Here is a 22287-nt window from a genome sequence, read left to right on the forward strand (position 1 = left end):
TTGTGCAATAGCCTCTCCTTTCCCCACCCGCAGAAGGATTTTGTAATCCAGATCTCTGCCCACAGACTCTGAAGCAATGAGGGCCTCTCATCAATCACATGCTGCGCAATAACAGCAACACATATCAGCAGCTCCCGCTGATGGAAGATTGTCTGAGTTGCTGTAAGACTTTGCTTTTAAAGCCTCAGGTTCTGTTGTGCCATGCCTCTTGGGGACACTTGGACTGATTAGCCACCTTTTGGGTGTCCTGGGAGAGAACCAGTGCTTGGATGCCCTGGCTGTGCCTGTGGGCTGTACCCATGAGCTGCTTTGGGATTCGGGGAACCTGCAGAGCAGTTTCCTGCTCCCTCCTGAGCATGGTGGGGACAGAATGAGTTCCCTCTGCCGTGGCAGTGCAGGACAGCTCAGGGCTCTCTGTGTGTGGCCTTAACCTGTTGCTCCTACTTGACGTGTGTTTCCTTTGGTGTCCTAGGTCTATCAGCTGGATACAGGGCATTACTTATGCAGGAATAAATACTATGGACGCGGTCTTTCCATTGAGGGCTTCCGCAATGCCCTCTACCAGTATCTCCACAATGGCATTGAGCTGCGCAAGGACCTCTTTGAGCCTGTCCTCGCCAAACTGCGAAGCCTGAAGGCGGTTTTGGAGAGACAGGCCTCCTACCGCTTCTACTCCAGCTCCCTTCTCATCATTTACGATGGGAAGGACAGCAGGGCAGGGATGTTTGTGGAGCGCCGGCCAGAGATGCGCCTGAAGCGGGTTGACAGCTCTCTCCCAGAGAGCCTTCAGGATGGTGGCAGCATGGAGCCCAGCTCCTCAGCCCAGCCTAAGGTGGACGTGCGTATGATTGACTTTGCACATAGCACGTTCAAAGGCTTTCGCGATGACCCCACTGTGCATGACGGACCTGACATGGGTTATGTGTTCGGGCTGGAAAGCCTTATCAACATCATGGAACAGATGCGTGAGGAAAACCAGTAGCCCTGGGCTATGGCCTCTTATTGTTGTCCTGGTGGCAGGAGCAAGACAAGACCACCTACTACCACAGGAAAAAAGCAGACAACTTCGGTTTTAAACAATTGTATTGCTCCATTGTTTTTAAATGTACTTGGATAGAAGAGCTGAGGGGAGGCAGGATGGAAGAGCTCCTCATGCCAACAAGATGGTTCTGACCGCGCTAGCTCTGCTTTCTGGAGGAGGCTCTGTAGATGCCTGCTAGGTGTTGGGTGTCCCAGTTCTTTGCTCGTGGCATGTGCATTCTGGAGGGAGGACTGGACACAGGGAAGAGAAAGCTCTTCAAGGGGCTGGAGCTGTGGTGGGAGGAGCCTCCTGCCTCAGGAGCCCCGGGGAGAGCCTTCCCTTGGAAATTCTCCTGAGCCATTTGGAAAGGGCCCTTGACTAACAGTTGGCAGTGTCTGTGGGGCTGATGGTGAGCAGCACGGGTGCTGATCCCTGCGTTTGTCGCTGGCTCTGCCCTGGGGTTTGCCGATGGGGCTTTGCTTTTGATGCTGCCTTTTTCTGCTGTTTGGGCACTGTGATTTCCAAATACGGAAATAAAATGACCAAATGCACCCCCTGGCAGAGCTGCGGCCGGGAGGGAATGCCGCACCCCTGGAGTTGTGCTCGAGCCTGGGGCCTGCTTGCTCCCCGAGGGGCTGGAACGGGCAGGCCTGCATGCAGGCGGGCGGGGGGCTCTGTGAGAGTATCTCTGCCCTGGACCACTGACCAAGCAAAGAACTCAGCTCGTGGGCTAGCAATAGTATCTGTAGCAGTTAATGTGACCCCAGCTGTGCAGCGGGGCGTTTCGGGCCATTTCAACCCTTCCTGTCGTGTAACATTGGTCCCACAGGTTGTATGCGAGTATGTCCCTCCGGCACAAGGCTGCCCTCTTCCCCCCGGCGGGGCCTCTGCCCTGCTGCCCCTGCTTTTCTGGCAGGTCCGTGCATGGGGATGGTGGAAGAGGAGGCCGAAGATTAGGGCTGACCTCTCTGAGGGTCTCCAGGGGGGCAGGTAAGGGGGGACCTGGCTGAGTGGTGAGTGCCCTCACCTGAGTGCTTAGCTGTGCTTCCACAGATAAATGACCAGTTTGTGGATGAAAACAGCCAGCGGGGATGTGCTCCGCTGGCTGGGTTCCATCTGTGAGCTGGCGCTTTACCCATGGCTTCCCTTGATGAGGGCATTAATGTTTGATACTGTGGCCTGGTGGTACTCTGCATCACCCCCTGTGTTTCTGTGCTGGGACCCCCGATTGCTCCTTTCCTCATGTCACTGACTTGTTCCATGGCACTACCGTTACCCTGGCTGCCTGAGAAACTGCCTGGGTACCTGCCAGGCCAGGGTGGGGGTTATTGTTTGTTTGTTTGAAACTTCAGGAAAGCTTGTTTGGCGAATACTCGCATGTAGCATGTGTGCCAATTCGGTTTGTGCACAGTCTGCTTGGAAGGCGTTGGTGCTGGGCTGGGGGCCAGCTGTGGCTGCAGCAGCGGGTGCAGGTCTGTGGCACTGGGTGGGGAAGGGGGCAGGGAACGTGCCGGCTTTGTCCTGAGCTACACCTCTTCCAGGCTCCCAGCTACTCAAACACTTGCTGAAGCCACCGCTCCTCTCTGGCGCTTTATGGACCAGGACCTTTATTCATGCCACCCTGCCCTGGGTTACTTTTTCATTGCTTCTGCGAGTCGCTGCCCTGCCAGGCAGGGTTTGGGATTTTCAGGGAACAGGTTTGCAGGAGGGAGCGAGGCTGGCCCAGCCGCTGTGTTACCCTGCCTGGCCCCGGCCCAGCGCAGCCCACCCTCTGCATGCCCTGGGCCCCAGCGGGCTGCGCGCGGGCAGGTGCAGGACCCTTCCTCGGGCAGCTCAGCACCCCCCGCCGCGCTGACTCCGTCCATGCCCCTTCCTCGCTCGGCCAGGTGCAGGCAGGGCTGAGGGGCGAGGGAGGGGGCGAGGGGCCCGTGCCCCCTGCCAGCCGCCTCTCCCCTTGGGACCGTCGTCGTGGGACTCCACAGCTTGTACATAGCCTTGACCCCCGTTTGTTTTTACATGAATAATCACCCTGTTTGTGCTTCACAGAGAACCAAAAACCATTAAAGGATCTGTTTTTGTCGGTGGTGTGCCGTGCCTGCCTCTGCGCGCTGTGTGCGGCCGGGGCCGGGGGGCTCGGGCTGGACCCGTGTGCGGGTGGCTTAAACTCACCCGCCCCCCGGGGGGTGCAGCTCTGCCCCTTCCCTCGCCTCACCGTGGCTCGCCGCGAGGGAGAGCGCCGCCCTGGGCTGGGTGCAGTGGGCTGCAGCAGCCACCCGACCTGGCAGCTTCCCGGAGGCCAGCGGGACCCTCTGCCCCGGCGCGCTGCGGCTGCTCTGCCCTTGCTGGTCTGCATCCAGCCTCGGGCAGCCGGTGCTGCGACGGGGACGCGGGCGGGCGATAGGACCCGGGGCGAGCGGCGGGGCGGGCGGCGGGGCGGGCGGGCGATAGGACCCGCGCGGCGGTGACGCGGAAGGCGCGCGCGGCGCTGACGTGTCGGTGCGGGCGCGGCGCGGCGGGGGGATGCGGGCGCTGATCCTGGTGGGCGGCTTCGGGACGCGGCTGCGGCCGCTGACCCTGAGCCGGCCGAAGCCGCTGGTGGAGTTCTGCAACAAGGCGCTGCTGCTGCACCAGCTGGAGGCCCTCCGGCAGGTGGGGGCGCGGGGGGCGCGGGGGCGCGGGGCCGCCCCGCCGCCGGCTGACCCGCGCTCCCGCAGGCGGGGGTCAGCCATGTGGTGCTGGCGGTGAGCTACATGTCGGAGGCGCTGGAGGCCGCCATGCGGGAGCAGGAGCAGCGGGTAAGGCTCTCCCCCCCGCCCCCCCGCCCCCCCGCCCCCGCCTGGCCCCGCACTCACGCTGTGCCCGCAGCTCGGCATCCGCATCTCCCTGTCCCACGAGAAGGAGCCGCTGGGCACAGGTAGGGGGCGGGGCGGGGCGCAGGCAGGACGGAGCGGGGAGACCGGGATGGGTACGGGCAGGGCTGGGGACACCAGGGGGACCCCACGGGCCGCAGGGTGGGTGTGGGCGGGTAGGGCTGGGAGGAGCGGGGGCAGCGGGAGGGGCATGCCGGCATGGGCACGGGCAGGGTAGCGGGGACCAGGGACATCAGGACAGGCACGGTTTGGACCAGGGACAGTGGGGCTGGTGATGGTCCAGGGGGCCTGGCGACCTGTGGGCCAGTGGGGAGCAGGGACGCTGGGACAGACGCGGGTGGGGCCGGGAGGCCGCGGCGGGCAGGGGGCTCACCCCGTCCCTGCATCACTCACGGCTGGGCAGCGGGGCCGCTGGCGCTGGCACGGGACCTGCTGGCCGAGGGCGGGGAGCCCTTCTTTGTCCTCAACAGCGACGTGATCTGCGAGTTCCCCTTCGCGGCGCTGGCCCGTTTCCACCGGCAGCACGGCGGCGAGGGCTCACTGGTGGTGACCCGTGTGGAGGAGCCGGCCAAGTACGGTGTGGTGGTGAGCGAGGCCGACACTGGACGCATCTGCCGCTTTGTGGAGAAGCCACGTGTCTTTGTGTCCAACAAGATCAATGCCGGGCTCTACATCTTCAGCCCTGGCATCCTGCAACGCATCCAGGTATGGCCCAGGGCAGCAGGCTGGGCCGGGCTGGGGGGCTGTGCCCCCTGCTCAGCCCTGTGCCCTTTCCTTGCAGCTGCGCCCCACCTCCATCGAGAAGGAGATCTTCCCAGCCATGGCGCAGGAGGGGCAGCTCTATGCCATGGAGCTGCAGGGTAAGGCCTTGCACACGGTGCAGGCAGCATGGGGGAGGGGGGGGTGTCTTGCTTGCACTGCCACCCCCACACTGGGGGCTGTCACCACACCTTTGTCCCCGCAGGCTTCTGGATGGACATCGGGCAGCCAAAGGACTTCCTTACGGGCATGTGCATGTACCTGCAGGCGCTGCGGGCTCAGCACCCCGAGAAGTTGCACTCGGGGCCTGGTGTCGTAGGGAATGTGCTGGTGGTAAGTGCCAGCTCCCAGCACGCTGACCCCAGGCATGTGTCACGGGCTCTCTGTGTCATCCCACTGCTGTCCTCGGTGCCGTCCTCAAGCTGTGCCCTCCTGTCCCCACACTGGCCGAGTAGCACGGGCTGTGCCAAGAGCTCTGGCTGCCCTCCCAGCCCTGGTGCAGCCCCTCTTCCTTCCAGGACCCCAGCGCCAAGATCGGGGCAAACTGCGTCATTGGCCCCAACGTGACAATTGGGGCCGGCGTGGTGGTGGAGGATGGAGTGCGCATCAAACGCTGCACCGTGCTGAAGGGGGCCCGCATCCGCTCCCACTCCTGGCTGGAGTCCTGCATCGTGGGCTGGAGCTGCTCCGTGGGGCAGTGGGTGAGGACGTGGGTGCCCTTGTGAGGGATCAGGGATCAGCTTCTGCCCTCCTGCCTCCTCAGGCTGCAGCTGAAGGGACGGAGGGATGCACCGGTGCCTGCAGGCAGGAGCAGGAGTGGCACCGAGCCCTGAGCCAGGGCAGGCATGACGGGGCTTCTCTGGGGCAGGTGCGCATGGAGAATGTGACAGTGCTGGGCGAGGATGTCATTGTCAACGACGAGCTCTACCTCAATGGGGCCAATGTGCTGCCACACAAGTCCATCGCCGAGTCTGTGCCAGAGCCGCGCATCATCATGTAGCGGCCCCCAGTGGGGCCTGTGCTCCTGGCTCTGCTTGGATTAAATATTTATATTTCCATTTACCGTTGAGTGTCATCGGAGCATGGCCCGAGCACTGGGTTGCTCACCAGGGCTGGCCTGGCTTCCCCGCCCCACCACCCCACCCCCCCACCCCCAGTGTCTCAGGGCACCACGTAAGGAAGAATAATTTAATGCTGCATTTCATGAAGTCAGCCCTCTGCCAGGGGCAAGGTAACAGCCCGAACGCCCAGCCTGGCCCCCCTGCCCTGGCCCCAGGGCTGCTGTGCGTTCCCAGTGCTGCCGCGGAGCCGAGGCCTCGGGCTCCCCTCCCTGAGAACGGCCCGTGGGGCAGAGAGGCTGCCACGGCTCAGGCGCTGAGCAAGGGGGATGCTGGTCCCAGAGCCTGGCACCGGGCCTCCCCGCTGCCGGCCTCCCTCCCCGCAGCCCCCTGCCCCACGCTGTGGCTCCGTGCTGGGTCCTGGCCCTGTGGGCGAAGGGCCCGTGGCCCTGGGCAGGGCAAACATTTGGGGAGATGCCAGCGTGCTCCAGGGGGGCCCGCTCAGCTGGGGGAGCCCGTGGTACAGGGCTGGGCTCTATGAGCTGGCTGGCTTGGTGAAGTCGTCCACCCCCGTGATGGTGGCCTTGCAGAAGAAGCAGTCCTTGTTGTTCATCAGGTGCTGGTTGATGCAGGCTCTGGGACAGAGGAAAGAGCGTGAGCTACCCCTGCATGGCGTGGGGGGGCGAGGGGCTGGCGGTTGCCCTGGCGAGGGTCACGCGTGTGAACTACTCACTTGCATGACTTGTGGGAGCAGGGTCTGAAGATGGCTGAGATGGGGTGTGCGTAGCAGATGGGGCACAGGTCTTCCTCACTGGTGGGCTGGGGGTGGGGAGCACCAGGAGGTTAGCAGTGGCTGCAAAAACCCCGTGTCCCAGGGCAGCTGTGCCGGGTGTTGGGGCTGCTGCTGAGCATGGGGGCTGGGCTGGGGGACTCACCAGCGTGGTGGCAGCCGCCTGCTTGGACTCCTCACTCAGGTGGCTCAGCATCTTGTCCACCTTCGCCAGTTCCTCGGCACTGATGTACTCTGTGTCTGTAGGGGCAAACCAAGTGTGTGTGGAGTCAACGTGGCCCTCGGGCTGCCCCGTGGCTGCTGGGCAATGCCGGGGGCTGCAGCTGCCCTTGGGGACTAGCCAGGACAAGGAGCCTGGTGCTGGGGATCCCCATGCTGGGGGCAGCAAGCTGGCCATTGGGCACTGCAAAGGGACAAAACTGCTGCCAAAAGTGGGCACTGGACCCAGCCCCAGCCCAGGTGCTCTTGCTGGGGGATAGTGGGGGAGCCATGAACCCGTCTCCAGGGCTAAAGGGGCTGGGACTTGTTGCAGGGGACACAAGACACCAGCAGCCCCGTCTCCCCATCCCAGCCACGGCTGGGTGGTGAGCACAGCCCAGCTCCCAGTGCAGTGATGACACTTACAAGTGTGCAGGGAAAAATGGCGCTTGTCTGTGGCTGGGGCAGCAGCTGCCAGGGCTGAGGGCTCGGTGTGGCCCAGCAGGTACTGGATGGATCGCAGCTGGAAGCAGGGGTCCGCCAGCAGCACTGCCGTCGCACGCTCAGCCCTGCAAAGGGACAGAGTCAGGCTTCTGCCCTGCTGCCACCCAGCTGCATCCCCAGCCAGTGCCCCCTCTCCCCACCCCCAGCACCATCAAGCTGGGGAAATGTGCTCAAGTGCAGCTGAAGGGCAGAAGCTCCCCTCCTCCTCCTCCCCCCCGCCCCCTCCCAAGATCGATAAGGTGCATTAGCACTTGCTGAGGCTGCAGCCCTCACGCACCAGTGCCCGGCTGAGCCTGGGGAGCTGCAGGGCGGCTGAAGCAGCCAGCACTACCCTGGCTTCACAGCACTGCAAGGGCAAAAGGAGAGACGCTGTGCAGCAGCCTCATGCCAGGGGCTGCACCCCCCTTGCACCAAGGGGATGGCTCAAGGCACCCCCAGGGCAAGCAGGTGCCCTCACAAGGCAGGAGGGGGTGGCTGTGGCTATCCCTGGCTTCAAGCATCAGCGGTGGAGACAGCCAGGACAGATGAAGGGCACCTTAACGAGCATCTCCACCGGGTACCAGTGCTGTGGCTTGTTCATGGCCCTTGGCAAGGAGCAGAGCTGGCTCCGTGGCCGGCCCTGGGGCAAGCACAGCCCCTCCGGCGTGGGGCAAGGGAGAAGCCGCCAGATGCTGCCCTAATGGAAACCAGTTCCCCAGCCCGGCTCTCTGCTTCCCACCCACCCGGGCCCTGGGTACTGACACTCCTGGCACCCTTCACCCTGCGGCCGTCCCACCCCGGCCAGCGGCCCGTGGCGCCCCCTGTGCCCTGGGGACCCCACCGACTACCCCGTAGCTGGGGGTGCTGGGGGGCCCTGCCAGCCTACGCGGGGGTGCCGAGGGTGGGAGCAGTGGGAAGGCCCGTGAGCGGGTGCAGAGCAGTGGGGACGGATGGCAGAGCAGTGGCAGGGGACGGCAGAGCCGTGGGGACGGATGGCAGAGCCGTGGGGACGGACGGCAGAGCCGTGGGGACGGATGGCAGAGCAGTGGCAGCGGATGGCAGAGCAGTGGGGACGGATGGCAGAGCAGTGGCAGGGGACGGCAGAGCCGTGGGGACGGACGGCAGAGCCGTGGGGACGGACGGCAGAGCCGTGGGGACGGATGGCAGAGCAGTGGCAGCGGATGGCAGAGCAGTGGGGACGGATGGCAGAGCAGTGGCAGGGGACGGCAGAGCCGTGGGGACGGACGGCAGAGCCGTGGGGACGGATGGCAGAGCCGTGGCGGCGGACGGCTGCCACCCCCCTCCCGGCGCGGGCGCAGGGTCGGGCACGAGGGGCACTGAGGCAATGCTGGGCTGGGGCTGCTCCAGCGCCCTCCAGGGCCGAGCAGCCGCGGGGCAGCCGGCGGGGCCCCCCGAGGGGCTACAGCCGCGGGGGCTGCCACCGCCGGGGGCACCGCCAGGGCCGAGGGCCGGCGAGGCGGCTCCGAGCGCCCGGGGCCGAGCGGGCAGGCGGGGCCCGTGCCGGCTGCGCATGGCCCCGCCCCCCGGCAGGGCAGGGCAGGGCAGGGCGGGCCACGGCCACGGCCCCCGCGCCGGGACCAATGGGAACCCGCCCGCCCCGCGCCGGGACCAATAGGAACCCGCCCGCCCCGCGCCGGGACCAATGAGAACCCGCCCGCCCCGCGCCGCCAGCGCGTACAAAGCGGCAGCCGCGGGAGCGCGCTCCGCGGGGTGCCGGCTGCGCGGGCGGCGGGGTGCCGGGCTCCGCGGGGCGCCGGGCGGTGCCGCCGGGCGGGGATCTGGGGGGCCGGGGCGTGGGGCCGCGCCACGGCAGCGCTGAGCCGCGAGAAACTTCCCGCGGCAGCGACGCGCAGCTCCAGGCGGCAGCGAGGCGATCGCCCAGCCCCGACGCACCGGAGCATCCCGGCCCGTGATGCCGGACCCCGGCTCCCCCCGCGCCGCGGCAGCCGGGGGCCGGGCAGCACAGGTACGCGGCAGCCTCGCCTGAGACGCGGCAGGGCCGGCGGGGCGATGCCGCCCTTTAACGCTTTTCAAGCCCCACAGCTGGAGCTGGGCCCCTCTGCGGGGCGCGCAGGGGTGTCGGCGGGTGCCTGCTAGAGCCGCCGGCCGAGCCAGCGGACGGGGAGACCGGGGAGGACCGCGGCGCGTTGTCTTTTCCGTCCCCTTGAGCCTGCCGGTGCTGCGGGGCTGCACGGAGGCTCCTGCCCGGCACGATGTCCCCGCCGGTGCCTGCAGACCCGCTCTGGCTGCGGGTGGCGAAGCTGCTGCTGCTGCTCCAGCTGTGCAGCCACGGCTGTGCGCCCCGCACCTCCCCGCCGCCCCACAGCTGCCCCCAGGCCTGCATCTGCACCTCCGACCTGCTGAGCTGCAGCCGGCAGATGCTGCAGCATGTGCCCCGGGTGCTGCCACCCACCGCCACCACGCTGGACCTCAGCCACAACGCCCTCACCCAGCTCCACGACCGCTGGCTGGCTGCCCTCCCGCACCTCGAGGCCCTCTACATCAGCCACAACCAGATTAAGGACCTTTCTCCACAGGCTTTCCACAATGCCTCCTACCTGCGGCACCTTGACATGTCCTCCAACCACCTGCGTGCCATCGAGACACACTACTTCGACACGCTGGTGAGCTTGGAGGAGCTGCTGCTCTACAATAACCACATTAAGAGAGTGGATGAAAATGCCTTCACCAAGCTGAGCGGCCTGCGGAAAGTCTACCTGAGCTGGAACAACCTGACCACCTTCCCCTTCCACTCGGTGCATGGGCTGGGCAACTACAGCCTCCGCACGCTGGACCTCTCCTCCAACAGCCTGAGCAGCATCCCTGTGGAGGAGCTGGCGGCTCTGCCCGAAAATGTCAGGAATGGCTTGTACCTGCACAACAACCCCATCAGGTGCAGCTGCCCGCTCTACCTGATGCTCCAGCGCTGGAAGCAGCGAGGTTTCAGCTCTGTGAAGGATTTCTTTGAGGAACACACCTGCAAGGTGTCTGACAATGTGCCCCGGTCCCTGATCAAGTTCCTCAAATACAGCCACATGTTTGAGAACTGCTCAGCGGGCCCTGAAGATGTGCACCCCTTGCCCTTCCCCGTGATGGTGGGCCAGACCGTCCTGCTCACCTGCAATACCAGCCTGCCAGCCACAGCCACCACCTACATGTGGATCTCCCCTCACCACGAGCCCATCAAACACCCGGGGAACAGGAACCGCTCCTTGGAGGTCTACCGCAATGGCAGCCTGAAGATCGCAGTGGCCAAGCCCTGGCACTCAGGGGTCTACGTAGGCTTGGCCATCAACAGCCCCCGCAATTTCAGCAGGCTGTGTGAAGTCAACGTCACAGTTCACTACCCCAAGCCAGATGGGGAGACCTTCAGCACCGGCCTCACAACGCTGCTGGGGTGCATTGTGAGCCTGCTGCTTGTGCTCATATACTTGTACCTCACGCCCTGCCGCTGCCTGAGCTGCTGCAAGAAGCCAGCTCCTCTCAGCCCGCCACAGGAGTGCAGCGCCCAGTCCTCCATCCTCAGCACCACTCCCCCTGCCACGGATGGGCCAAACCGAAAGGTCAACTCCAACAAGCATGTGGTCTTCCTCGAGCCCATCAGGGAGACGCAGAATGGCAAGATCCGCCTAGCCCTCGGTGAGGACTTCCCTGACCCCAAGCACCCCAAGGTCCTGCAGCTCAAGTCAGACTCAGATTCAGTCAGCTCCGTCTTTTCAGACACCCCGATTGTGTCATAGCGGGGCAGAGCTGGAAGCAGAGCCGGGGCATCCCAAGAGCTGTTTGTTCTCCATCATTGCTAGAAGCAGGATTATTGGGCAACCCAAATTCCCAGCTTGACTGCAACCCGTAAGGGCAATCAGCATGACCCACAACTGCTTCAGTCATGAGCTCCTGGTGGGTTTTGGGCCGGGGCAGATCTGTGTCCAGCAAGAGCTCCTTGCGTAAGCCCCTGGGAATGGCCTCATTAGCACAAGGGTAATGCTGATGAACCCAGCACGTCTGAGAAACCCTCGCTTGATTTAAGCAGCCAGACTCCCTAATGGTGACACTGGAGCCAGTGGTGTGCCATGTCCTTGGGCACGTGAGACTCAACCCGGCGCCACTGCCACAGACCCCTGAGGCCAAGGAATAGCCATGACAAGAAGGGCACTGTCCTCACTCATGCCAGGGCCCCTGGGGATGGTGATGCCACCATCCTCTCCCAGCCCGTGCCAGTCTCTGACAGCATGCCATGGCTGGGAGCAGGACCCCATCACAAGGTGGGGTACGCATCCCCACCAAACGTGGCCACGCAGGAGGGATGGATCTCGGCGCCTGACCAGCCATGCAGCCAAGCAAACGTTACAAGCTTTTGCTTCCTGAGAAGCTGTAAATAGTCAAGGCAGGATTAGGTGATGCGATACAGCACCCTGGTCTGCATTGCTCAGAGCTCCCCTTGCCACCAAGGACGACGAGGTCTCAGATGCACCACTTTCCCTTGCTGTTTCTCCTTGAGGCGGACAAACGCGCTGCTAAAGCACAGCTATTTAGGCAGTAATCTAATAAGCCTATCGATAAATGTGAGTAATCCTCTCCTCTCTGGGGTCATAATTCTCTAGTTACATTGGAATAAAAATGCCTATTTTTTTAAGCTCACGCTGGACTGAGTGTCTCTTTGCCCTTGCAGGGCAGCAGCGTGCAGCCACCCTGCCCCACAGACGCAGCAGTGGGGTCTGAGGGAGCCCTGAACTCCCGCTGGCCTGGCACAGGGAGCCAGGCAATTCACACAGGTTTGCAGCCTCTGTTCCCATCAAGCGGCATTAGGGCAGTCTTGGCAAGGGGGTTAAATGTGCCAAGACGGAGCTGGTGACCTGGGGCTGGCCCGAGAGGAACATCCACTGGCTTGTCCCTGAGCGGGCAGGCCTCCAAAGGGACGCCTGGGAGCTGGGGAGGGAGCAGCACCAACTGACACAAGGGCAGATCCAGACCCCAAAGGGATGAGCAGGCTTTAGATGCACAGGAGAGGCACTGTGGGGACACCGCTTGGGACCTGACTGGCCCTGTCTTTGGCTGAGTCCCAGTGCCCCTGTGGACAGAGCCCCTACCTCACTGGACACCTGCGCTGCTTTCCCCAGCACCCAGCCTGGTATCGCCCTGTCACAGGGAGCAGCTCTGTCCCCACAGAATGCCTGCCTGAACCCACAGAGGAATAAGGGTGTCCCCCAATCTGCCATCACCATCATCCCACCCACAGCCGGAGCAGGACGTGTGTCTGTCACCTGCAGCACAGAGGATGCTGGGGCCACCCTGCTGGCAGAGGCACAACCCAGACACCACAAATGGGGACCAGGACCCTTTGCAGAGCTTCCCCACAGCCCCCCACGGCTGTGCAACCCACCCCAAGAGCTGTGGCAGCCCTATGACTGGTGGGAGGGGAAGGTCCCTGCAGCATCCAGACAGCGCTAGCACCCATCCTTCGACTTCTTCAGCCAGGAACTCCCCAGGAAAAAGCCAACCGTGCCCAAAGCACTTGTCAGAAGAAGCCCCCACACTCATCCAAGGTGGGGAAAGCATTTGGGAGAGCAGCTATCCTGAGACTACTGCAGCTTCCCAGTGCCCCTCCTGACAGTGACCTTGCACACAGCTTCATGCGATACGTGCCCTGCTGCCACGTGCCCTGCGGCTGCTGCTCAGCGGCTGGCAAAGGCGATGGGATGCGGAGCGACAGGCCCTGCCGGCCTGTGCCCTCACTCCCCACGCGCCTGCTGCTGCCGGCCCTGTCGCCTCATGTTAGTGCAGCACCGCCTGATGAGCCCGGGACACCGAGCTGGCCACACTCGGGTGCTGTTGGGGTTGCTTTGGTGTTGGATGGAAAGGTGAGTGGCACCTTGTCCCTTGAGGATGGAGCTGAGGCAATGCCATCCCCTGGTTTTGCACCTGGGCAGGGATCCCATGGGAAGGATGGTTTGAATGGCTGGGAAAGATGAGAGTCCCGGCCAAGTGTGCCCAGGTCCAAACCTGCTAAGGGCAGAGCCCTGAGCACGGCCCATGCCTTCCAAGACTGTGCCAAGCCTGTGTGAGAGCACACTGCATCTAAGCACTGCATCTTCCTCAAAAAAAGTGCTGCTGTGGGCCTCAGCACCCAGAGTGGGTGTTACCTACCCAGTGCTCTTCTGCCACCAGCCTTGTAGGTCTCCTTGCAAACCTTTGCCCTCCCCGGTGCCAACATCAGCCTCCCAGGCATTAGTGGTCCTGCAAACATGCGTCCTCAGCTGAGGCTAATGACTGAAGCTTGGGGAAAACTCAGGGCAGCTGGAGTGTAAGAAAAGCTCCTGAGGGCCTCTCTGGGGACACATCAGCCTGGAGAAGCCCAGGAGAGTTCTTCTAGGCTGGCTGCAATTCTTCTGTCCCTGCAGGAAGGCTGAGTCGTACCATGCCAGGGACAGCACATCTGAGGTTTGTATCAGTGCTGCCTCCAAGGGCTCCCCACTGCCTTTACCCAAGAAAATCTTGCTGCTGTGTTTCACACCTTTCTGAAGCTCGGAAAGGATGCCCCACCACACTGCTGCTCCAGTGAGCGAGGCAAGGCATTTTGAACTGTTGAAGCAGTTCATTAAGCAGCCTAAAAGGCAAATCATCCCAGCAAGGAAAAACATAGCCAGGAGCACAGCCTTCCTGACAGGCAGGAGTTGGGAAATGTAATGGATGGTCCCCAAGGGATACATCGTCCTCTCTCAGCAGCCATCTGCACCATTATAGCCCCGGCTTGCTGCCAAACTGGCCTCCTGCTCCTTGACTCCACAGGGTAAAGTCATGGGTCAGCACAAAGCATGGCATCCCTGTCACACAGGGACCCGCGCCTGTGCACGCGGGATAAGCGCTAGCTTCAGGGACCAGGCTCCAGCGCTGACTCCTGTCTCCCCTGGCACTTCACATTTCAGCCAGGACAAGGTGGGCGTGCTGAATGCCATCCCTTCCTGTCCTCCTCCTGCCAGGGCTGGACTCACGATGTACACGGTTGGACCTGGATCCTTTCCTTACAATGTTCAGTTTTCCAAGGAGCTCAAAGCAGCAAAGCCTGGTGCTGGCCAGCACGATGCCTGCTCCTGCCTCCCAGCGTGTACCCGGCAGCCCCAAGGGGCTGGGAGATCCCAGCCTTGGCAGTCCCACTGCTCAGCATGCAGCATTTGGAGCTGGCAGCTTGTAAAAACTGTAATATCAGTAAGGCCAGACTCCTTTTTTAAACCCTGAAACCTAGGTCTGAGCTAGTCATTCCTCCATGCTCTGGCTCACACTCACCAATACGTTACACACTGCAAGACTTGAGTACCACTCATCTTCTGAGCTTTTAAAGCAAGGCAGCAAGAACTCCTTTAGACTGAGCGGTTCATGAAATGCCCACTCCTGCACCTCCTTCCACCACAGCCTGCTCATCAATACATGTTAAGTGATCAGTAATTACAGTATCCTACAGGACTGCAGAGAACTACCATGTCCAGTGGGGACCAGCCAAGTCCCCAGGGTCCCAGCAGTGCATGAGCACGCAGGTGGGTGGCCAGGCTGAATTTAGGAACTCACAGACTGGGATCTTCTGTGATTTTTCCAGTGGAGGTGACCCCAAAACCACCTAGCAGTTGAACAACAGTCTGCTTAGCCTGCCCCCTCCACCTGGCTTCATGCCTCCTCACCTTCCTGTTACTTCTGCCCAAGGAATCCCCCTGTCTCCTCCCTCCTGCCAGTCTGTGCCTCTGCACCCATCTGTAATGTGCAAAGGAGGAGAGTGCAGACATCCAGCCAGAATTACCCCAACATCACATCAGCACAGTGCTGTTCCTCCTGGCAGGTCCCACTGGCTTGTGCTCTGGCAGCCATCCTGTGCTCTGCTGGCTGGTACCACCATGTTCCTCGTGACCACAGTGCTCTTCCCTCTGTCTTCTCCATCTTTCCAGCAGAAGTTATTGGAAGATGCACCTTGAAGGCTGCTTAGGTCTTTCCTTGTACAGTTGCACTGCAGACCAATTTGCTGGCTCCTTGCATGTACCTCAACCCTCCAGTCTCACAACGAGAGCACCAGCTCCAGGCAGGGCTGGGGAACATGCTGCCTGACCTCACTCCCCTGCCTTCAAGGGGATGGTGTCCCTGGAGCATGGGGGGAGCCCGAGAAGCAGAGTGGCAGCCGAGCCCCAGCACAAGACAGCTCACCTCTGCTTTGGGCTGGCCACTCACTTTCCACAAAGCCTGCTCCAACCTACATGCTGTCCTAATTACAGCGTGCCCTTGCACGCAGGGGACCAACAGCCTCACCTCAGGCCTCACCCCTTCCCCTGCTGCTCGCTCTTGCCAGGATCCTTACACAAGCTCTGGCCAACGCTGCTCCATTAGCTCACTCCAAAGGAGGCTTAATAGAAGATCTGCTCAATTATTTAGCAGGCAAACGGGGGGATGATACTGGCTGAAGGCCGCCAGGGTCTCTGGCATGGACCCAACGATTCAGCCCAATGCCTGGCTCAGCCTGCCAGACCTGCCTTCCCTCTCCTCCCTGCAAGACCAAGGCTGTCACCAGGGGCTGGCAAAGGGGCAGCACACAGCACCCCTGCCTCAGCCCTGCCCGGACTCCCCGCAGGAAAGGTGCTGCCCAGCTGCTGTCAGACCCAAGGGCTGGGGGGGGGCAGCACTTCAGGAGGCCTGAGCAGTCCCACAACACCACTGCAGAGAACTAAAGAGTTTTAAGCCAAGGAGCTGTTGCCTGCTGGTGAGACAGCCCAGCCCGCAGTGCCAGGCTGCCCTGCTCTCGCCTCTGCCTGCTGAAGAGGGTGAGCTCCCTCCTGGCAAGCCCTCCAGGGACAGGCAGCTGCTCTGCTGGGAAACAGGGCAACTGCCACGCTCCTGTCTGGGAGCTGGAAGACCCTCTACTGAGGGACCCCAGCTTGATCAGCAGCTCCTCATCTGAGCCCTGCACTAATTCTCCTCTGTCCCTGTTTGCAAACTTTGTTATGTACAGTGAGGGAGATGAGCCACGAAATCCCCAGGCCCCGCTACAAGGATCAGTAAGCCTGGGTGAGGTGGGTGCTGAAGTTTTGGTTCACCATGAGCAGCACCAGCCATCCTGCCAGACGCAATGAGGAAATGCACTTCTTCTTTCTCAAAAGCACCGCCTGCTCCATCCAGGGACGAAGGCATATGATGTATCAACTGCCTCATCACATCCCAGCCTGGGCAATGTTCCCTTTTCTGGTGCTTAATGGCTCTGTTTGATGCCAGGAGTCCATAGCAAGAGGACTTGATGCCTGGCTCAGTGTCCTGAGCTGGGCAAGGAGCAGCTGAGGTACCCAACTGCATCCTGATAACATGGCTGGATGAGTCGGCAGGGCCCTGGCTCTCCTTACTCACACTCTTCCCCACTGGAATGTTTTGGCTCCATAAACGGAAACTCACTCCCCCACTCCCAGATGAATCTGTCCTCTCTGCCCCAGGGCAAAGGTTGCAGCATCTCCAACCAAGTGCCTGGCTCACCGGGTTAGAGACAAACAGAAAAAACACAGCAAAGCTGAGGAAGTCACCCAAGGTCCTGTTCCCTGTCCTCATCCTCTAGGGCAGAGCCTGCTCATGGGGAACCAGTCAGGGTTAACAGCCAGTGTCCCAGGTAATTCCCACTGAGAAGTTCGTAAGTGCACACGTGGATTGGATAATCTCTCTCTCTCTCAATGATTTCTGGCAATCTGGGAGTTACCAAATTGGATCTGGAAGAGCTTTCCACCTGCTTCCAGCACTGCCCGGGCACAGTGATTCCAAGCAAGGAAAAAAGCCGATCCTGTTATCCTGCTTGCTGCACTGACAGGAATGGAAAAAGGAAAAAGGAAAGCTGTCTTCTCCCGAGTTCACTCTGCTTTGGAGAGCCTGGTTACATATGGGGTCCTTTAAATCTCTTCAGTCACCCCTTGCAGCAACATGAACCATGGCAATCATCTCTCACAGGAGCGTACGGACCTGAGGAAGGTTTAAATTCTCCTTCTGCATTCCACGGACCATCCTCTTACTCACGTACCTGGAGACAGATGCTTCCCATCACCCTGCTCCAGGCCAGTTGTTGTTGACCTGTACCATCTCCTGGTTTTTGGATGACTGTGGGGAGGAGATCCCTATGGGGCTCTGCCTACGCCAGCTGCACCTTCCAGTCTTCCAGCACCCTGTGGCGATGGTGCCAAGAGACTTGCGCACAGGATCAAACCAGGACTGAACCCTCGAGGAACACAAAGGCAGCAGCAAAGCCTCTGTGTGTTTCCTCTCATACTGGCTGTTTTTCTCCATCCCCACCCTGTCTGCTGTTTTTCAATGTGCCTGCACGCAGCATAACCATTCTGTAAGTGGGGTACAGTACTCACACCCCAGTCTGCAACTCAGAGTGCTACAAAGAGGGTGGGTGGCTCAGTTTTCCCTCCATGTGAGGCACTCTGCCTGCAGCCACACTGATCTCTACCATCAGGTTGTCCATCTCCTCTGCTTGGGTAGTGGTAGAGGGTCTCCAAGCCATCAGACTTGGCTCTTTTGTCTTGATTGACCTCAGTGCCCCCCCTGCAATGTTTGGTTTCCTTTTATAGATCAGTAATATATTAAAACCTCAGATTTAGTGCAGGGCTTTGCAAAATCACATAGAAGCATTTTGTTTTATAGATATTTTCCCCTGGGCTTCCTCCTGTTCCACCCTGTGCTTCTGCTCAGCTAGGTCCACCATAAGGACATGGTGCTTTTCTCACATTATTCCCGCATTCTGTATTTATTTCTGCCTTCCAGTGCCCAGGAGGGTGACTACAAAGTCCTTGAAGATCAGTCAGAGATTTACCACTTCCCAACGGCACACTACCAGATACAGCACCTCTGGTTTGTGACCGCGCAGCGTGCTGCTGCCCAAGGCACGGAGGATGCTGTTGGCACAGGGGATAGTGCAGCTGCTTGGCTGTGCACAGCCCCTTTGACACGGCCGCCCAGGTTTCACTAACGCAAAGCACAACTGGCTTTTCAGGTAAAGGAGGCAGTCTGAAAGCTTTCTGTCTCTCCAGAACTCCCTGCGGGCTAAGAAGGATGTGACTGTTGTCACACTACCATCTCACAACCCTGTCTGGAGTTTGCTAAGAGCCAGAGAAAGAGATTTATCCCTTCCCTGCTTTGACTCTACAAGTGACCTGGCCTGAGACAGATGTTCAAGGGACAGGGAGCCAGGGAAGGACTTCTCATCCTGCCTGGCATGCAGGGAACTGCTTTATCACCTCCCCCCCATCCCTCCAGGAAGAAGTGTCTGGTTGTGGTGTCAAATTCATGATGTTTGCACTTTCCACAGAGCAGGATTCCAGGGGCAAGCAAAATCCACCCCTGTTCAGTCCAGAAAGGCCATTGATCAATGACCTTGTGCTAAGCTCTTGGCACTGTCACACTTGGGGCTGGAGACTGATGCAGCAGCCATGGGAGGCAGGATAAAATTAGATATATTTGTGTACATCTTTGAGTCCTTGAGAGAAGCTGAAAGACTGGCTGCAGGGCTGAGCTGCTCAGCCAGATGGGGCCCTGCTCTCTGCAAAGCCAGAGACTATTATGTTCTCCAAATGTGAAAACAAGCAGGATGTGCAGCACAGACAGAAGAGCCCCATCTCCTACAGCATCCTACAGGGCACAGTGGCCAGGCAAGACACATATGAATGACACTGGGAGAGAGCAAAGGCAGGGCTGCAGAGGGTATCAGAATAAGCCTATTTACAGGACTTAGTACAAGCAGGCACAGACACCCATAAACCACCAGGTCATCTGTGGCTCTGACCAGCCACATCATACCCTGAGTGCTGTCTCTGAATAGCTGGTTACCATAAAGACAAGAAGATTTGCTTCATCTGAAAATCAGCCTCACTTAAATGCCTGGACAGGATTTGTCTCACCCTCGTGCCACAGGTCTGGGCAGTTAGGGAGCTCTGCACACATTTTGATGCCTTCCTGAGATGGGTCCAGAGTGAAGGAGCTTTAATGAACTCCCTTCCACCCACCGCTGTGTGCTGCAGCACTTCGCTGGCATCACTGCATCAGCATGCCTCTTTTACACATCGCACTCACAACCTCTGACAGCAGCTGTCCCATCACACAGAGTTCCAGACGCCATCCAAGGAGGAGGGTGCAGATGTGCTGTCAGTACAGCACCTCATAGCTACCTCTCACAAGGGTTTTCTTGCACCATGGGAAGGAGTTTTGCACCCAGCAGTAGCACTGGGATGCAGCTCCTGCAGGGGCATGCAGCTCTTCGGCCTCTGTCCTGCTCCATGCACATCTGCCTTGCCTTGCTTCAGTCCCTACACATGCACATCGCTCCTGCAACACCTCCCATGGCACTGATCCCTGCAGCGCCCAAAGCAATGCCACATGCAGTGACTTCATGCTTTGGAAGTCAAAAGCCACTCACCCCTGAACATCAGTGTCCACAAGCAGCCGGACCAGTATCCCCGTCACAGCCACAAGGATTGGGTAATGGTCCACACTCTCCAGCCCTACGGAAGCAAAAGAAAAAGATAGAGCCGCTGCCACCACATGACAGGCAGAGCAGGGCTGCACCACTGCTTCCAGGCTTGTAGTGGAGCAGCCCAGGACACAGGCACCACGACTTGGGCTCTTTGGTGTGGCCATATGCTTCATCAAGGACAGACGAGTCTTTCCCACTACCATGAACCCCAGACCCAGGCACTGCTCTCATGAAGGAGCACCCCTGCCTCCTCCAAACCTCAAGAGGAGAGGGTGGCCTATCCCCTCCTAAGCAGGCACAGGAAAATCCAGCTGCTATACGGGAAATATAGGATGCCCATAACACAGCACCAGGAGGAAGTCTCTGCTAACAGGCCCAACTCAGCTGCCCAGTCACCTCCACAAGGAAGAGAGCTGACGCTGCTGAGAACGGCTTTCCTGAGCAATTCAGTGCACCCTCTACACAATGCAGAGCACAGCAACCAAGCCTGCTACCTAAACTGCAATCTGTCCGGTGCTTTAAGACTTTCAAACAGGTCCCACCTAATCTGTGTCAGATCAGTGTCCAGCAAGACACTTCCCTGCCCAAGCACAGCATGGCTGCCACTTCCGCCATGGATAGCCAGACCCATGCATCAGCTGCTTCATGAGGACAGAGATCCTGGAGGGAACCAGAGCTGCTGGGCAGACAGAGGCTCAGGGTCAAGGAAGAGCACCAACGCTCACAAATGTCTGGAGGATTAACATGTCTTTCGAAGACAGCGCTTCTGTGGCAGTCTGCAAGAGCAGACTGGCTGCCCAGCCAGGGACATGGCAGGCCTGAGGTCTGATCCCACACCTCTGTGCTGACCTTCAGTACAAGCCATCTCGTGTTCCCAAGGGCACGCCTCCCGCACGTTTTCAACAGAGAGGGACAGAGAGTTAATGCGTGGACTCACCTGGCAGACGGAGGTTGACCACTCTATCAAACAAGTTCCTTTCAGCTGTCACACGGTTCAGCACCTGGTTCAAGAGCTGTGTAGGGAAAAGCAGAGAGGGTTCATATTTTCTGGATGGGCCTACCCGTGAGCAGCATCCAAAGAACATGCTTTGGGGCAGCATGTCCTTAGAGTTTCAGCTTGGTTCCTGGGAGGGTCGATGCACAGAAGGAGGCACACAGCAGAGACCTAGCTTGGCCCTGGCACAGAAGGAGGTGGCACCACACTGCAGTGGTTGTACCAGACCCAAAGCTCCCAGGGAGGAGTTAGTTTGAGGTCAAGGCCCCTGAATCTCAGCATCTTCCGCCTAAACCTGAATCCCACCTACAGAAGCCAAGCTATTTCTGTGGATAAAAGCTCTTGGCGAGCAGAAGCTACAGTCCCTAGGACAGCCACAGACAGTGAAGAGTGAGCTGGCAGCAGTGGGCACAAGGAGTGTCAGCAGGGTGAAGCACAGTCCAGGTCCAGCCTCGCCTGGAGCTGGCAGCAGGACAGACCTACCAGCCCTGAAGCATGGGATGAGCGCAGAGAGCAACCTGCTCTGCTTGACAGAGCACCACCACAGGCAGAGATTTCTGCCTGTGACCAGCACAGAAGGAATCAACTGTAAAGACAAGTAATTAGCCACCATTAGCTCTGACTCAAACCCCCAGGGGGATGAGTGGGGACCACTCCAGGCTTGACACAGCCGCTTCAACCTGAGCACTGTTTCTCAGATGCATCATCCCTTTTCCTGTCACCCTCATGCACGAAGAGCAGAACATCGCACCTCTCTGTGGGCATGTTCAATGGCGGGGCATGGCTTCATAGCAGCACCAGGATGTGAGAGGGATGCTGCAGCACCCTGCTCTCTGCTGCCTATTCCCCAGCTTGCCTAGACCACCTCCTAAGGGCCTCCTCACCAGTAATGCCTACAGAAATCCCAGGATCCCAGGCTGAGCACTTCCTTCATGATTGCTCTACTAGACCCCATTATGTCTTGCTTTGACTCATCTGCTCAGATCCCTCAGCTTCAACAACTGGATCTACCCGGCCCTTGCAGTATAGGTAAGGTATACGCGACTGCCTCCCACTGGGCTGGCTCATCCTCAGGGCTTTCCAGGGTTGCTCACGCTTTAGCGTGACTAATTTACTAACTACTAATTTACGTAACTAATTTACTGGAGCCTGAGGGGTGTGGTGGGTTGGAAGGGAGCCATCCCAGTCACCACAGCAGGGAAGTGGAGACATTTGGTACCATATTCTAGAACTGAGGGACAAAGGATGGAGATGCCTGCCCAAACGTTGGCACACGTTCCTTGTGAAGCCAGCTACACTCTCCACAGCTCTTTTCTCAGATGTACCACACCTCCTCTTCAGATTTCATGGCACTGTTTCCCACAGGAGAATTCAGCATTCACTGAGAGGAAGAAAATGGCCATAACCCCTCTGAAGGAAGATTTAAGTAGCCGTCATCCTCCCCCAGGTAGAGGTAGAAATCAGCCAAGGACAGACTAGTTGTAAAGGATGGGAGCAGCTGACACGTAGAGATTTTAGGAAGCCCTATTTGTTCTGCAGCAGCTGGGTTTGCTGTAGCAGCTTTGAGTACTACATCATTTGCAGCAGGAGCCCCCACTTCACAGCAAACGTGGAG

The 22287-nt window shown here is 59.9% G+C and overlaps 4 protein-coding genes across 19 annotated transcripts in view; 3 read left to right on the forward strand and 1 right to left on the reverse strand.

The window, feature by feature from the left end:
- The window catches only part of IP6K1 (inositol hexakisphosphate kinase 1), a 39283-nt gene extending 36182 nt beyond the window's left edge, over window positions 1-3101 (forward strand). For all 16 annotated transcript variants that reach the window (XM_055707800.1, XM_055707798.1, XM_055707797.1 and 13 more), the window contains one exon: window positions 473-3101. In XM_055707800.1, coding sequence (XP_055563775.1) covers window positions 473-982 — 510 coding nt within the window. In that variant the 3' untranslated portion in view covers window positions 983-3101. The remainder of the gene's footprint in view (window positions 1-472) is intronic.
- Window positions 3102-3483: 382 nt separating this feature from the next.
- Window positions 3484-5708, forward strand: GMPPB (GDP-mannose pyrophosphorylase B). The gene is made up of 8 exons (XM_055710018.1): window positions 3484-3670; window positions 3736-3816; window positions 3887-3935; window positions 4295-4596; window positions 4673-4751; window positions 4856-4983; window positions 5169-5351; window positions 5519-5708. Exons 1-8 carry the CDS (start codon window positions 3542-3544, stop codon window positions 5648-5650), a joined length of 1083 nt encoding a protein of 360 aa, XP_055565993.1. The 5' UTR covers window positions 3484-3541; the 3' UTR covers window positions 5651-5708.
- A 116-nt stretch (window positions 5709-5824) lies between these two features.
- Window positions 5825-22287, reverse strand: part of RNF123 (ring finger protein 123) — a 51827-nt gene continuing 35364 nt past the window's right edge. The window contains exons 33-38 of the mRNA XM_055708658.1: window positions 20616-20691; window positions 19622-19706; window positions 7123-7265; window positions 6644-6738; window positions 6442-6527; window positions 5825-6343 (exon numbers count right to left, since the gene is read on the reverse strand). Coding sequence (XP_055564633.1) covers window positions 6244-6343; window positions 6442-6527; window positions 6644-6738; window positions 7123-7265; window positions 19622-19706; window positions 20616-20691 — 585 coding nt within the window. The 3' untranslated portion in view covers window positions 5825-6243. The remainder of the gene's footprint in view (window positions 6344-6441; window positions 6528-6643; window positions 6739-7122; window positions 7266-19621; window positions 19707-20615; window positions 20692-22287) is intronic.
- Window positions 8406-11838, forward strand: AMIGO3 (adhesion molecule with Ig like domain 3). The gene has a single exon (XM_055708657.1). The coding sequence runs from the start codon at window positions 9414-9416 to the stop codon at window positions 10938-10940; it is 1527 nt and encodes a 508-aa protein (XP_055564632.1). The 5' UTR covers window positions 8406-9413; the 3' UTR covers window positions 10941-11838.

The sequence above is a fragment of the Falco cherrug genome, chromosome 4 (assembly GCF_023634085.1).
Source record: "Falco cherrug isolate bFalChe1 chromosome 4, bFalChe1.pri, whole genome shotgun sequence".
NCBI lineage: Eukaryota > Metazoa > Chordata > Aves > Falconiformes > Falconidae > Falco > Falco cherrug.